This window comes from Trichomycterus rosablanca, chromosome 12 (assembly GCF_030014385.1).
Source record: "Trichomycterus rosablanca isolate fTriRos1 chromosome 12, fTriRos1.hap1, whole genome shotgun sequence".
Taxonomy (NCBI): Eukaryota; Metazoa; Chordata; class Actinopteri; order Siluriformes; family Trichomycteridae; genus Trichomycterus; species Trichomycterus rosablanca.
The window spans coordinates 31,130,923-31,146,489 of NC_085999.1; the positions used below are offsets into that span (position 1 = coordinate 31,130,923).

The window sequence follows — 15,567 nt, forward strand, 5'->3', positions numbered from 1 at the left end:
TTCTTGGACACGATCGGAATCTCCAGCAGCGGAAGACGAATTGACTGCTATAAATTGGAAGTAAAGGAGAAAATGCATAAATTAAATATTAAAAATTCATCACAAATTACACTACAGCACTAAACAGAAAGCTTTACAACAATGGTGCATTTTACAAATTTGAAATACTATTTTATATTATAGTATTTCCTGCTGTAGATAAACAAAAAAGCCCATTAATGACATGTATGCACTAAATAACTGGCTGGTTCTACTGGGAAACACTGAGCACAAGCCGGGACAAAAGCAATCATGCCTGTAAACACAGGTTGGACTAACAAAATAGATTGCTACACAACCTGAGCACCTAAATATTGAATATAGAATCTTGAAGCATTGATCTTACTGCAGTTTAAAAGAATTGCTGTTAACACGAGCGCTTACAGGGGTAGAAATCTGCCGAAAATCCAATCAAATCTCTGACATTCAGTGTGTCCAGCTGTAACTGGTAAATGTTATTACTTTAAGAACAGACAAACCCAAAAGGAAGACAAACAGTAGTTTATTGGCTTTAGTGCGGCTTACAGCTCTTATCTGTGTGTCAGATATTTGTAGGAGCTTTGATTTCGCTGCTGTAATAAGCTGTATCTTTCATCTTTAATCTGGTAGCTGAAGGTTCAGCAGGAGAAATGCTGAAAGCAGATAAGTTCAGCTTTTTCTTGTCTAGGTAGACAGTATGTCTCAACACATCACTTACACTTCTGTCATCAGTGGCATACAGTGCGTCTGAGATCTGAGGAAATTGAAACTTGGGTTATTTCTTATTTCTTAAACATATATAATATTAGGCAGAGCCATTTACGATTAAAATAAACTGTGTGGGTTTCCTCCGGGAGCTCTGGTTTCCTCCCACAGTCCAAAAACATGCAGTCAGGTTAATTGGAGACACTGAATTGCCCTATAGATGAATGGATGTGTGTGTGTGTGTGTCTGCCAACAACCCCCCCCCCCCCCCCCTTCCCTTACACAGACATAGCCAATCATGTCTAGGAAATCAAAACTCAGCTTATTTCATAAACATATATAATATTTTAAATGTATTTTAAGTAAAGGGACAGAATGAGTATGAAACAGGGAGGATCGCGCCTTGTGTTGGGCATCCAGGCATGGAGAACCTTGGTTAGGGAGGTAGGAACGAACACATCGGTCACTCTGAACCAACGAACCCACACAGCCAACTCGTACCTGTACTCGTACGAGCACCTCGTATATCAGTTACGTTTGCTTAATTGCATTTAAAAGTCTCTGGCAACCTGATAAAAAAAGATTCTCTGATTCTCTGATCCCTTTGTCTGGCAAAAGCAGGCACTGTGTATCACCTGGCTTACCTGTGCCATACCATATCTTTGGTGAAACATAGTGATGGCAGCATCAGGCTATGAGGGTGCTACTCATCAGCAAGGACAGTATGTCTGGGGATAATTGAGGGATGAATGATTGCAGGCAAACGTAGGAACATCCTTTAATAAACTCCGACTGGGGTGACAGTTTACCATTCAACACAACAGTAAAGCAATGAGCCTAGTCTAGCCAACGCCCAGATTTAAACCCCATAGAAGCTCTGTGGAGAGACCTGGCAGTTCATGAATGTTTGCCATCCAATCTGATGAAGTTTGATAGGATATGGCTAAAACTGCCTTAATCCAGGTGTACAATGCTTGTATAGACACATCTAAGAACATTTGCAGATGTAATTGCTATCAAAAGACTTCAGTAACAGTCAGAATCCAGTTGTAAATAGGATATTTACAGTTTTGCTCTGTGAATCTCTTGAAGTAAAAAATTTTGCCATTATTTTATGCATTTATTTATTTTTTGGATTAAATGTAAGTCTGCATTAAGTGAATCCACTGTATTAATAAAATCCACAGAAATAATACAAAAAAAATCATAATTCCTAGGTGATAAAGTGTTGCTAGGTTAGGAATGCAGCAGCAGTGAAGAAAACAAAAAGCCTAGAAAAAGTTAATTAATTATCGACACTCATTTCAATTAGCAAATGGCAAGAGGATGTCAGACATGCTCAAATACAAAAGCTGTCTATTAGAGATATTATTTGCCGTTGTCGAGTCAGTGTCGAGCCTGCACTGTGGAGGTGGATTATTCCTTAAGTAGAACAAGTTTAATCATTTAAATTAAAATATGTTTACCCGGCAGCACCACTACCACACTGGCCTTATCACTGGGACTAGTCTCAATTTCCTCTTCGAAAACAGTCCATGAAAGTGGATATGAAGTGTGCAAAATGGCATTTTAATACGCAGTCACCAGTAAAAGCCCCATAACCCAGTTCGATTAACACACTTATAATATATTTTTGTGAAGGCAGGATTTAATAAAAAGAGTAATTGATTTAACCCCACTAAATTAAGGCTTGCAGCACTGATAACTGGTGTTTGAATACATTTGTTCTAGGATGTAAAACCTTTATTATCATAATGTGCATGACTTTATGTTAAGACTCTTTATACATTCATTAATTGTTATATTTGGAAGTTTTTCTTTTAAACTCACATAATGAACCAGAGAGGAGAAAAGAATAGCATTTGCTTAATTTCAAGTTTCAAGTTTATTTGTAATTTGTACAAATGTTAGCAGCAATTGTACATTGAATTGTGTTGGAAGGCTTGGGAACTCTAGGAATACACAAACATAAGAGAAAAGGAGAGAATATAGAGGATAAAAAGAGGGAAAGGGTAATACAAATAGAAGAAAAATAGAATAAATAAGCTTGCATGTATAAAAATATGAGTGTATATGTACATTTAAACATTGGAAAGTGCAGATATGTGTTGTTATCAACTGTAAACATTGACAAGATTTAAAGATTTAATTGGTTTCTTTAAGTCTAGACGATTGGAGTGAATAGGTGAATATGTGATGCCTTGTCAAGGGTGTATTTTTCCATTAAGCCCAGTGTTCTTGTGGTGGTTCTTTGACCTTGCAGCTCTGATCAGGAATAGTTATTAAGGATGAATGTAGAATAATGAACTTTTAAAAAGGGTGTGTTGTATACCCAGGTTTGGATTAGGCAATTTATTGACCCTAAAATAAGTACAATTTACTGAACTTCTAAAGCTAAACAAAAACACACCACACTTGTTGGTCTTGGTCTTCAAATGGCTGATCAGCCCTTAATAGTAAGCATTACCCAATGCTGTTTGGATTATTGTTATCACCTTTAGACATTCAGACAGCCAGTTATGTTGATATTTATAATCACTAATCGCTTTATTAAGACCATAGCCACTGTGGGTCTAGACGGCCTAAACAACAGTACATTAAAAGACAAAAAACCTGTCATCAGCGGTGTACAGTGCATCAGACATCTGACGAAATCGAAATTCAGCTTATTTCTTATATATACCTGTATATATATATACAGTGTATCACAAAAGTGAGTACACCCCTCACATTTCTGCAGATATTTAAGTATATCTTTTCATGGGACAACACTGACAAAATGACACTTTGACACAATGAAAAGTAGTCTGTGTGCAGCTTATATAACAGTGTAAATTTATTCTTCCCTCAAAATAACTCAATATACAGCCATTAATGTCTAAACCACCGGCAACAAAAGTGAGTACACCCCTTAGTGAAAGTTCCTGAAGTGTCAATATTTTGTGTGGCCACCATTATTTCCCAGAACTGCCTTAACTCTCCTGGGCATGGAGTTTACCAGAGCTTCACAGGTTGCCACTGGAATGCTTTTCCACTCCTCCATGACGACATCACGGAGCTGGCGGATATTCGAGACTTTGCGCTCCTCCACCTTCCGCTTGAGGATGCCCCAAAGATGTTCTATTGGGTTTAGGTCTGGAGACATGCTTGGCCAGTCCATCACCTTTACCCTCAGCCTCTTCAATAAAGCAGTGGTCGTCTTAGAGGTGTGTTTGGGGTCATTATCATGCTGGAACACTGCCCTGCGACCCAGTTTCCGGAGGTAGGGGATCATGCTCTGCTTCAGTATTTCACAGTACATATTGGAGTTCATGTGTCCCTCAATGAAATGTAACTCCCCAACACCTGCTGCACTCATGCAGCCCCAGACCATGGCATTCCCACCACCATGCTTGACTGTAGGCATGACACACTTATCTTTGTACTCCTCACCTGATTGCCGCCACACATGCTTGAGACCATCTGAACCAAACAAATTAATCTTGGTCTCATCAGACCATAGGACATGGTTCCAGTAATCCATGTCCTTTGTTGACATGTCTTCAGCAAACTGTTTGCGGGCTTTCTTGTGTAGAGACTTCAGAAGAGGCTTCCTTCTGGGGTGACAGCCATGCAGACCAATTTGATGTAGTGTGCGGCGTATGGTCTGAGCACTGACAGGCTGACCCCCCACCTTTTCAATCTCTGCAGCAATGCTGACAGCACTCCTGCGCCTATCTTTCAAAGACAGCAGTTGGATATGACGCTGAGCACGTGCACTCAGCTTCTTTGGACGACCAACGCGAGGTCTGTTCTGAGTGGACCCTGCTCTTTTAAAACGCTGGATGATCTTGGCCACTGTGCTGCAGCTCAGTTTCAGGGTGTTGGCAATCTTCTTGTAGCCTTGGCCATCTTCATGTAGCGCAACAATTCGTCTTTTAAGATCCTCAGAGAGTTCTTTGCCATGAGGTGCCATGTTGGAACTTTAAGTGACCAGTATGAGAGCGTTTGAGAGCTGTACTACTAAATTGAACACACCTGCTCCCTATGCACAACTGAGACCTAGTAACACTAACGAGTCACATGGCATTTTGGAGGGAAAATGACAAGCAGTGCTCAATTTGGACATTTAGGGGTGTAGTCTCTTAGGGGTGTACTCACTTTTGTTGCCGGTGGTTTAGACATTAATGGCTGTATATTGAGTTATTTTGAGGGAAGAATAAATTTACACTGTTATATAAGCTGCACACAGACTACTTTTCATTGTGTCAAAGTGTCATTTTGTCAGTGTTGTCCCATGAAAAGATATACTTAAATATCTGCAGAAATGTGAGGGGTGTACTCACTTTTGTGATACACTGTATATATACAGTATATATACCACCATCCTCTTGTTTTTTTGTTTTTTTTTGCAAGGACACATCAGTGCAGATGACACAGCAGCCAGATTAAATGGTTTCAATTGTTCATCAGAAAAAGATTTATGGAATCATGTGACCTCATATTGCTTAGACCTTCTTAGCAGAAATCCTTTATTTTGAAAACATATTCAGCATAGCAGCCTTAAACAAGTGATGGATTGGCACCCTGGGCTCTCAGGGGCGATGGCTAGCTCACCACTGCTGAGATCTGGGTTTGAATCTTAGTGGTGCTGTCATCCGGTCGGACGTCTGTCTTGCAACAGATTGGCACCCTGGTCAAAGTATTCCTGTCTTGCACCCAGTGTTTCCCAATAAATTTGGGATAAAAATGCAAATGTATCCTAACCATGATCCATTTAAACAGATTTAAATCAGAGAGTTCAAACTAGAATGTGTTCGCTCGATTTCCAGATTTGTGTCCCGTTTAACCTGAGACTCATTTGGTTAAATGCATGTAATTTAAATGTTGCCAGGACCCAATTCAGAGACAAACAGGTACGAACAGGAACTGTTATCACCGTCCCAGATTCCTCAGCAACCTGAGAAACAGAGCTAAATTTAATAAGCCGTGAATAGAACAACGTATGCATGTTCAATCCGAGCTGCATGTGTCTCTGAGCTGTGTCATTACTGCTGTATAGCCTGCAACCTCTGCTGCATAATTACTCTCAAAAGAGAAAAAAAATATATTGATAAATTGCCAAGCTTAAGCAAGGAAAAAAAAGTCTAACCCATACATAACAAAGCCCAACAAAACGTGGTCCATAATTTCAACTCTTCGCTGTTGGAAAAAAAAATTAATGAGGGCATAATTTCAGAGAACTAATTATTTCTATTTGTCTTTTGTCACACTCTGTAATTCTGCTACATTAACGCGCTCTGTGTTTATTAATTGCTTTTCCAGCGTTTTGAATCCATTCCAAGAATAAGCTTGCCTGTTTTTCTTGGCCCTGTGCTTCTGGGAGAGCATCTTGCCACTAATTCCGAGCGATAGCGTACATAATATCTGCTCTGTATCTCTCCCGATTCTCGCTTCCTGCCTCCTGATGTGTGTGCTGCAGGTTTACACGACCCTGTGAGGAGAGATAAAGTTCTTTGTTGCAAGATTAAACATCAAAACAGTTAAAATGAAATTAAAATTAAATGAACGAGTGTCAGTGAAGCAAAAAAGGCCGTAATTAATGGTTCCCTTAATTGTCTTCATAAAATATTTGCATGAGTATAATTTGCATAATTTACATGTATTAATTAATCTTTCAAAGACATTTTATGCTGAGAGAAGCCAAAAAAATCCTTTGTTTTATTTAGCATCTTATGAAATATTTACTGTTAGCTTGAATATATAAAAAATACCAAAGTATAACATATAAAAGTATATTTTATTGTATAGCTGCAATGCAAACATCTGATTCACTCACTTAAGAATGTCAGTACATCTAATAAAATACAAGAAGTCAAACGTTTATGTCCACTTATTATAAAATATTTTATGGTCTTTTTTATGAAAAAAAGTTGATTGTTAATTTTTTGTAAAATCAGCCACAGTCAAAATATGCAGAAAGCAACCTAGATTATTAATTTGGAGGCTAATATGCTAGCACACCACTGCAGTGGTCATGATTTTGAATCTCAGCAGAGTGTCCGTCCTGGCTGGCCATCCATACAAATACATTTGGTCGCATTCTAGGGAGGAAAGTCAGACAGGGTCTCTTTTGAGGAGACAGTGTTTATGTGTGTGTGGGGGGGGTGTTTCACAGAGCATAGCGTGGCTCTCCATACGCAATGCGGCTCTGTGTGAAAACCTAACACTGGCAGGTGATAAGAAGCGACTGGTGACTGGACACGTGATAGTCTACAGTGCTCCTTGGCCAGGTAGTGCAAGCAGCAGCAGAGTAACAGTCAATAAATGGCTAGACTGGGCGACAAAAGGGGGATAATAAAACAAGGTGGTGCAAAAAGTTCCTTAATATCATATAACATGGCCTTCTCCTCCTTATATATTAGTAAAATAACTGGTGACCTATCTGGGCCTGGTACAGTACTATGGAACAGTGGTCAGTTGTCAAGGTCAGAAAGAAATCCTTAACTCATTAACACTAAAAGTGCAGTGCTGGGTAGGGATGTAACGATTCACCACAAGACAGTTAATAGCTGATTCCAAAATTCCACGATTCAAATCGATTTGACATGTAAAATGAAATGATATTCACTTTAAACAGCAGAGGGCACTGGCGCTAAACACCTCACCTGGTTGACGTCACTGGCGCTATACGCCTGGTTGCCAAATTTGGGGTTTTTTTTAGCCAAATTGGACTTAATTCAAATTTGTTTTGCATAGTTTGTACCTACCTCAGAAATAAAAGGACATTCATTATTTAGATAAATAAAAGATAAGCACAAATACAGTATTTTATTTGATTTTTTAAGAGAAATAATAAAAGGAAACTGTGTCATAATTTGTCTTTAATTTCAGTAAAAAAAAATTGGGGAAAAAATCGTATTGTGAACCCGTATTGTGAAATCGTATTGTGAAAGCACAGAGTGCCGGTCATTTGATCACTGTGACAACCTGCTCTGCCAATCTAAAGGTAGCTTGACTGGACAGTGGACAGTGACACCCATATCCACCAGCTTCTTATCCATGACAGACCAGGTTTTGGTGGCTTTTGAATTATTTCTAAACATCCATACCAGTTTTTATTCAGTTGAGTTTTATGTTCTGGTTTGTGAACATAAATGAATGCAGTCAAACTATTATTAATATTACATTCAAGGAATCAGAAGGTCCAACACAAAGCTAATTATAAATATAGAATTCTCTTTACCAGCAAATAAGCTAATAATTCACAGTAAACTTAAATAATGTCCTTCAAGTAATTATTTAATTATTAAGGAGCATCTGGAGTCTTATCTGCATAGGAGAGTCTCTCATGCTAATGAAAAGTGACAGTAACTCAGACATCTGTAAAAGGGCAGTTGGGACTCTCCAGGAAATATGTATATCTACTGAGTGACAATACTTGAGCAGTATTTAAATAAAGGGGGTAGTTTGTTTATGATGTCTCAGAGGAAGCATGTGTTAGCCACTATCCTACCAGCTTAAACATTGCTGTGTGATAATAAAGACTTAGCAGGCAGATCGAGACTGGCACCAACAAAACTAGAAAAATATTGCAAACAGGATTAAATAAATATTACAATTAAACCATTATACTGCTCAGGTGGCGCAGCAATAAAAATAAAAAAAAACTCGCTAAACACCAGAGCTGGGCTCTCTAATACATCGTATCAAGTCTCAGCTCTGCCAGCCGGATGGGCTGAGCGGCTACATGAACAAAGATTGGCCTGTTGTTCAGATAGGGGTGGGACATTAAATAGCTGGATAGGGACTCTCTCATAACTAATGCAATTACGACCTCTGCTGGCTGATTGATGGCACCTGCACAGAGACGGAAAAGAGTGCTGTCAGGGTGTGTCTCTCCGTACACAGTGCTGATCCGCATTGCACTCGTCAAAGTGTAGGTGACAAAATGGGTGGGGGGGGGGGGCGTTAGTTAGCTTCGTTCTCCTCAATCAGAGCGTGGATCGGCAATTTTTCTAAAACAAACCAGTTCGTCTGTTCCTAATGAACTGCTGTACAGTCAGAATTGTAGCCGTCCTGATATTTTTCCAGCTGTATAATCCACACAGTAATGACGTTTACAGCACTGGTTGAATGTTGAGGGCAGAAGTGCGGGACGTTGGAGATTTGGGTCTCCATGCTGTAATTAGCCCTACTGTTTGACTGTGTATTGTGGCTTTGTTGTTCCGCACACAGATTCCAGCACGGCTAGGCCACAATTAATCAAAGTTCACGGGGTTCCAGAGCCAATATTAATCAACCTTTCTAGCAACAGATACCCGATTATTAGCAAATGTAAAGAAAAGTCAAAATGTTGAGATGATTTATAGGCAATTCGTTTGTAGTTCTGGAAAACAGATGGATTTATTTGTGCAGAATGAAAGGAGACATTTTGAAATAAAAGCTATTATAAGCTGGCTTTGTACAAAATAGGTCATCTTAAGGAAATTAAGGCTGTTTATTTACACACAAATAAAATCTGGCAATTATCTGAATAAGTTATTGGAGAATGCTTTTTACTTGAGTTCTCTAATGATCAGACAACTGTTTTTGGACAAGTAGTATTTACTTGGTTTAGATTATTAACTTGTGTCCCAGGTCACTATTTTGAAATACTACTGCATTCTGGTGCCACATGTGCCCGGCTGTCCACGTAATCTTGGAAAAAAACAGGATTCATTGGGCCAGTCTGTCTTCTTCCATTGTCAATGTCCATTTCCAATGCCTGCTTGCCTGCCCATTGTAAGTGCTTATGACTGTTTTAGCATGGACACTTTGACTGATCTGCAGCCCTGAAACTTTGTGTTGTAACGTAAACCTCATCACCACTAATAAATTACCTACAGTTTGAGCCACAGTAGATCTTTTGTTGGTCCCTACCAGGCATCATATCCTTCATGTCTTCTGGTATCATTTACATTTTCCGCAATTAGCAGATGCTTTCATCCAAAGTGACTTACAGTATACAGTCTAAGCAATTGAGGGTTAAGGGCCTTGCTCAAGGGCCCAGCAGTGGCAACCTGCCAGTGGTGGGGTTTGAACCAGCAACCTTCTGATTACTAGTCCAGTACCTTACCTGCTAGACTACAGATTGTTGTTGATACTCCTGTTATCAACAACCTTGGAGTCTTGGCTGCCCAACAACCTGTCGGCGGTTTGTTGCTTGTCTATCTTGACCACTTACCATGACTGCCTGTGACAACCCTTGTTGTGTCTTTATACTTCAACCCAGTTGATGGGCGTAACGCTTTGGTCCTCAGGTTTCTATGCTGATCATATCTGCTGCATTCAACACTAACTATAAGTAACGACCATCAGCTCAACATTTAATATACTCCCTACTGTAACATACATTGTATTGCATTGTAGAAACATAAACAGGCAGTGCCATACCTTTTTTTTTTCTTTTTTTAGGGGGTGAGGGCAATCAGTAACCACTTAGTCCTGATCAGGGTTCTAGTGGGTCAAGCATCACACCCACTCACTGTTTAACTTATGCAATGGGATAATTTAGTGTAGTTACAGTACCTGCAGTAAGGTCAATAGCATGGGTAGGACATATCAGCCCCTACAGAGTTACTGAAGGCTGAAAAAAGATCGGATCGAAAAAAGACCCCTGGAACATGACTGACCCTTTAATTTTCACATAACCTCAGTGATTAGATTATTGTCAATGTCTGATTTCTTGCGGTTATTTAATTATTTTGCACGTTAACACATTTATTGTGTAAAGCTGTACTGTACAGCTGCACATTCCTACAGTCTCATTTACTTTTATCCTTATTCACTCTGTCACCTCTTTTTGTATTGTGTTTCTCTTCCTAAACTTAATTATTTAACTCTGTTCCAAAGACAGAACGGCAGCTTACCAACAGAGGAAATGTTCAGGTAATAAACGTCAAACAAGCTCATGAGCCATGCCTAACAGATGCTTTTACCAGCACAGGCAGTGATCGGGCGCTGTTCGCTCAGCCATGCGCTCGCTATGAACGTTCCCTAGAAACGGACAATACTTGTTAGATTGTAGGTTCCCGCAGATAGAAAGGAAAACGTCTGCCTTTTTTAATAAACACCTCTCCCACTCAGGACGTGTCATTTCTAAAGTGTTTATCATCATGAGCGCTGTAGAATGCTCACCACAGTGCGTCAGATCAAATGTCTTAAATGGATATGACACACACTGTAGGAAAAGTCTCCATGCATGCCATAACCGTTTTCATTTTACAGTTGGATCTTTTTAGCTGCTGTATTTTGTAGGTATGTGAATATAGATGGAATTCACCATGACTCTTAGCGGATAGAAGATTAAACAAGATTAAAATAGGGTTTATATGTCTAATTCAGTGGTGGAATTGTCATTAGGGCAGATATACTCTGGGTTCATCTTTAATCAGTTAAAATCAGTTTGCCTATTGATAATGAGTATTATGGTAGTGTTTACCCAGTGCACCTTTCATGTGGCATTTTATGTTTACAATATAATAAATACAAAAAAAAGTAAATTTTTTGGTGTAAAAATAATGTACAGTGTGTAATCATCAAAACCTGCCGAAAGATCACCATTTTCATTAATTCCACAACTGCTATATCACATTGTATTAGTGTTTTTTCACGTGTAAAAAAAAAGTTTGTGTCAATACATATGTATTTTTTTAGAATTATTTATATTTTTATGTTCAACTTTCACACAGAATATTCTGTTTAGAGCAGGCTTTACTCTCTTTATGCTCTGTAATTTCTGTTTACCAATATACTGGATTCAGTGAGTCATCACAGTTTTATGGTTTACATATAGTATATGTTTTCTTAGGGGTTGCCACAGCAGATCTGGTTCACACACCACACTTGGCATAATTTTTACTCCGAATGCCCTTTCAGACACAGCCCTCACGTTTTTATCTGGGCTTGCTTGGGACCAGCACTGAGAGCGCACTGACAAGTGCATCTCACAATGGCTAGGCTGTTCCAGCTACCGTACATGTCTGTACAGACACCTGGCTAGCCAATAGCACAGCTGTCATTTGAACCTCGGATCTCAGTACTAGTGGGCTATTGTACTTTACCTCCGTGCCACTTTAGTGCCCTAGTTTACATTAGAAATTTGGGCGGCACAGTGGCTAAGTGGGTAGCACTGTCGCCTCCCAGCAAGGTCCTGGGTTCGATCCCCAGGTGGGGCAGTCCGTGTCTTTTCTGTGTAGTTTGCATGTTCTCCCCGTGTCTGCATGGGTTTACTCCGGGTGCTCCGGTTTTCGCCCACAGTCCAAAGACATGCAAGTGAGGTGAATTGGAGAAACAAGATTGTCCATGACTGTGTTTGATATAACCTTGTGAACTGATGAATCTTGTGTAAAGAGTAACTACTGTTTCTGTCATGGATGTAACTGAAGGGTGTAAAACATGACGTTAAAAAATCCTAATAAAACAAGTGCACTTCCCAGTGGCTGGGCTGTTTCAGCAACCACCCTACTTAGACATTAGCCAATCATGTCTGTACAGATGCTCGGCCAGCCAATAGCCCAGCTGACATTTGACCCTTGGATCTCAGCAGTAGTGGGCTAGCACACTTTACCGCTGTGCCACTTTAGTGTCCTAGTTTACATATAGAAATTTCCATTGTAATTTATTATTTCGGTGGGATCCTTTACAATAAATCCAGGGTTTTATTGTAACAAAATTAAAATAACTAAAATTTAAACTAAATATATACAAATATTATATATATATATGTATTACAAAAGTGATTAGGGAAATTTCAATGTACATGCAACACTTCATTAAAAATCATTGCATAAACAATATTATAACACTTCATTCAACTGCTCTAAAAGTCAGTCGTTTTTTTTTTTTTTTTTTTTTTTTTTTCAATTTATTTAAATATATATTTTCCCCTTAGTTAATAAGCTGAGTCTCTTGGGCAGGTTAAACAAAGCACAGCAGAATGTGCTGCTGCTGCTACTGCTACTACTAGAAAATAATCAACAACACAATGGTGTGATACAGTAACACAGCAAAGTTAATGTATCATGATGTGAAAATAATGTGTGCTGTATTTTTGCTAAGCACTTTATTATTAGCATTACTGCTTTTCTTTATTAAATGCTTATACATGTACAGTAGGGGAGTGAGTGGGTGTGGGACGTGAAATGTTAGTCACATATCAAGTGAGTAGCAAGGAACATTTGCTGCTGTAATTTACTTGGTATCATACCAGCTGTTAATGTGACAATAATCCAGAAGTGAGAGCTGTGTGCATGATTGTAGACATCGTGTATGAGAGATTTTCTTTAGCATTTATTTAAAGAAAAAAGTTTACCAGTTTTACACACTGATCAGACGTGTCCCTTGTGTCCTGTTGGCTGATTTACTTCATCAACTCTGTTTTTGTCTTTTTCTCTCATCCACAGATGGAAGACTATTTTTGAAAACCACCGTGATGTACTGATGAGATGACATACTGATGAGTGGACTCATAAAAGCCCAAATATGAAGATCACATGAAGTGAGCCCTGTCCAGTCAGGGCTTTTTTCAGTTCCAGAACAGGTCAAGCTGATAGCAGACGCTTCATGGACGGGACTGAGTTTCCATGACAGAACCTACAATTAAGACTCTTTTTTTCTCAGCAGTATTGACAATATATCGCGACAGATTAAGTTGGTTGAACATGTCTCCGTTCTACAGGCGACAATTTGAGCACAGTAAAACGTACCATTAGGTACACTCGGCGATTATATTTACAACAGTTCCACAGCACTGACGATTTTTATACTGTATTTAAACCAGCGAGAAAGCTTTGAAAAATAAAATTCTGATCCGGGGGGGTTGTTTTGTATTAAAGAAAAAAAAGAGAAAAAGAGAGAAATCCTCAATGTTAAATAGCTTAAACGTTCCTATCTTAGCTTGGACGAAAGGCCTCTGAAAATGTGAATTTGAATATATGTTGATGGATAGAAAGACTAATCTTTGTTCTACATGTTTTCTAAATTAGAAAAAAAAAAAAACATACAATCAAGTTTCATTTTTATCATTGTTGTATATACAAGAACAGATCCTAGGTTAACCCGCTCACTTTGTTATGTGTATATAAAGTTAAAAGACGGTATTGTGTATGCAGTAGATCTATTAGGAAAAACGATACCAACATTTATATTGGATTTATAGATTTGTTTCTGAGCCATCATTCTTTCACATAGCTGCCATTACGCTGAGGAAGCATGCAGGCATGTAAATGTTTGTCCTGAATTCCTGTTACTCAATAAATACTTAACTGTGCTGAACAAGTGTGTACGCTGGCCTGCTTCATTAACACTTTATTACATCTTATTAAAACTGTCACGTCAGCTTTCAAGGAATTTTATTAGCAGGATTATATTCATATCACCATCAAAACATCCAGTGTGCAGACAGTAAGTATACACTAATAAGCCATAACATTATGACCACCTCCTTGTTTCTACACTCACTGTCCATTTTATCAGCTCCACTTACCATATAGAAGCACTTTGTAGTTCTACAATTACTGACTGTAGTCCATCTATTTCTCTACATACCTTTTTAGCTTGCTTTCACCCTGTTCTTTAATGGTCAGGACCACTACAGAGCAGGTATTATTTGGGTGGTAGATCATTCTCAGCACTGCAGTGACACTGACCTGGTGGTGGTGTGTTAGTGTGTGTTGTGCTGGTATGAGACACAGCAGCGCTGATGGAGTTTTTAAACACCTCACTGTCACTGCTGGACTGAGAATAGTCCACCAACCAAATATATCCAGCCAACAGCGCCCCGTGGGCAGCGACCTGTGACCAACTCAAACAGCAGCAACAGATGAGCGATCGTCTCTGACTTTACATCTACAAGGTGGACCAACTAGGTAGGAATGTCTAACAGAGTGGACAGTGAGTGGACACAGTATTTAAAAACTCCAGCAGCGCTGCTGTGTCTGATCCACTCATACCAGCACAACACACACTGACACACCACCACCATGTCAGTGTCACTGCAGTGCTGAGAATGATCCACCACCCAAATAATACCTACTCTGTAGTGCTCCTGGGAGAGCCCTGACCATTGAAGAACAGCATGAAAGGGGGCTAACAAAGCATGCAGAGAAACAGATGGAGTACAGTTAGTAATTGCAGAACTACAAATTGCTTCTATATGGTAAGTGAAGCTGATAAAATGTGACAGTGTGTGTAGAAACAAGTAGGTGGTTTTAATGTTATGGCTGATCGATGTATGTCTATGTATGTACAGGATTTCTGTTAACACCCCTGGTTTTCATGTTCCATTATTCTAGGGGCCATTTAAAAACAGATCACATGATTATTACAAGGATTTTTAAAGCACTCTGGCATCTTACCAAAAATATGCCAGTTGCTGGATTGACCACTCTAAATGAACTCTGTGAGTCAATGGATGCATAATTGATGCCTTCTGATTGGTGGGCGGCAAAGTGACTTGAAGGTCCTGGGTTTGATTCCAAGGTGGAGTCCTTTCTGTGTGGAGTGTGCATGTTTTCCCTGTGTCTGTGTGGGTTTCCTGCCACAGTCCAAAGACATGCAGTCAAGGTAATAGGAGAAACTGAATTGCTTTAGGTGTAAATGTGTGTGTGTTTGCCCTGTGATGGACTGGGTCGCGACCCTTACTAGGATAAAGTGGTGGTAAAACAGACAATGAAAGAATGAATAAATGATTAGGTTGATGCTGTGTCCTGTATATGTGTCCTTACCCAGTGTTTTCAAGATGTGATCTGGAACCACTGTAAACTTGTTCTAGATGAGTTTTTATCATCCTGATAACATGGAGGAGGTGGTTTACAGCTAATT

General features: G+C 39.2%; 1 protein-coding gene across 3 annotated transcripts in view; it reads left to right on the plus strand.

Moving 5' to 3' along the window:
• The window catches only part of dachd (dachshund d), a 205,519-nt gene extending 191,507 nt beyond the window's left edge, over nt 1-14,012 (plus strand). For all 3 annotated transcript variants that reach the window (XM_063005795.1, XM_063005796.1, XM_063005797.1), the window contains one exon: nt 13,149-14,012. In XM_063005795.1, the coding sequence (XP_062861865.1) occupies nt 13,149-13,186 (38 nt within the window). In that variant the 3' untranslated portion in view covers nt 13,187-14,012. The remainder of the gene's footprint in view (nt 1-13,148) is intronic.
• The last annotated feature ends 1,555 nt before the right edge of the window (nt 14,013-15,567 follow it).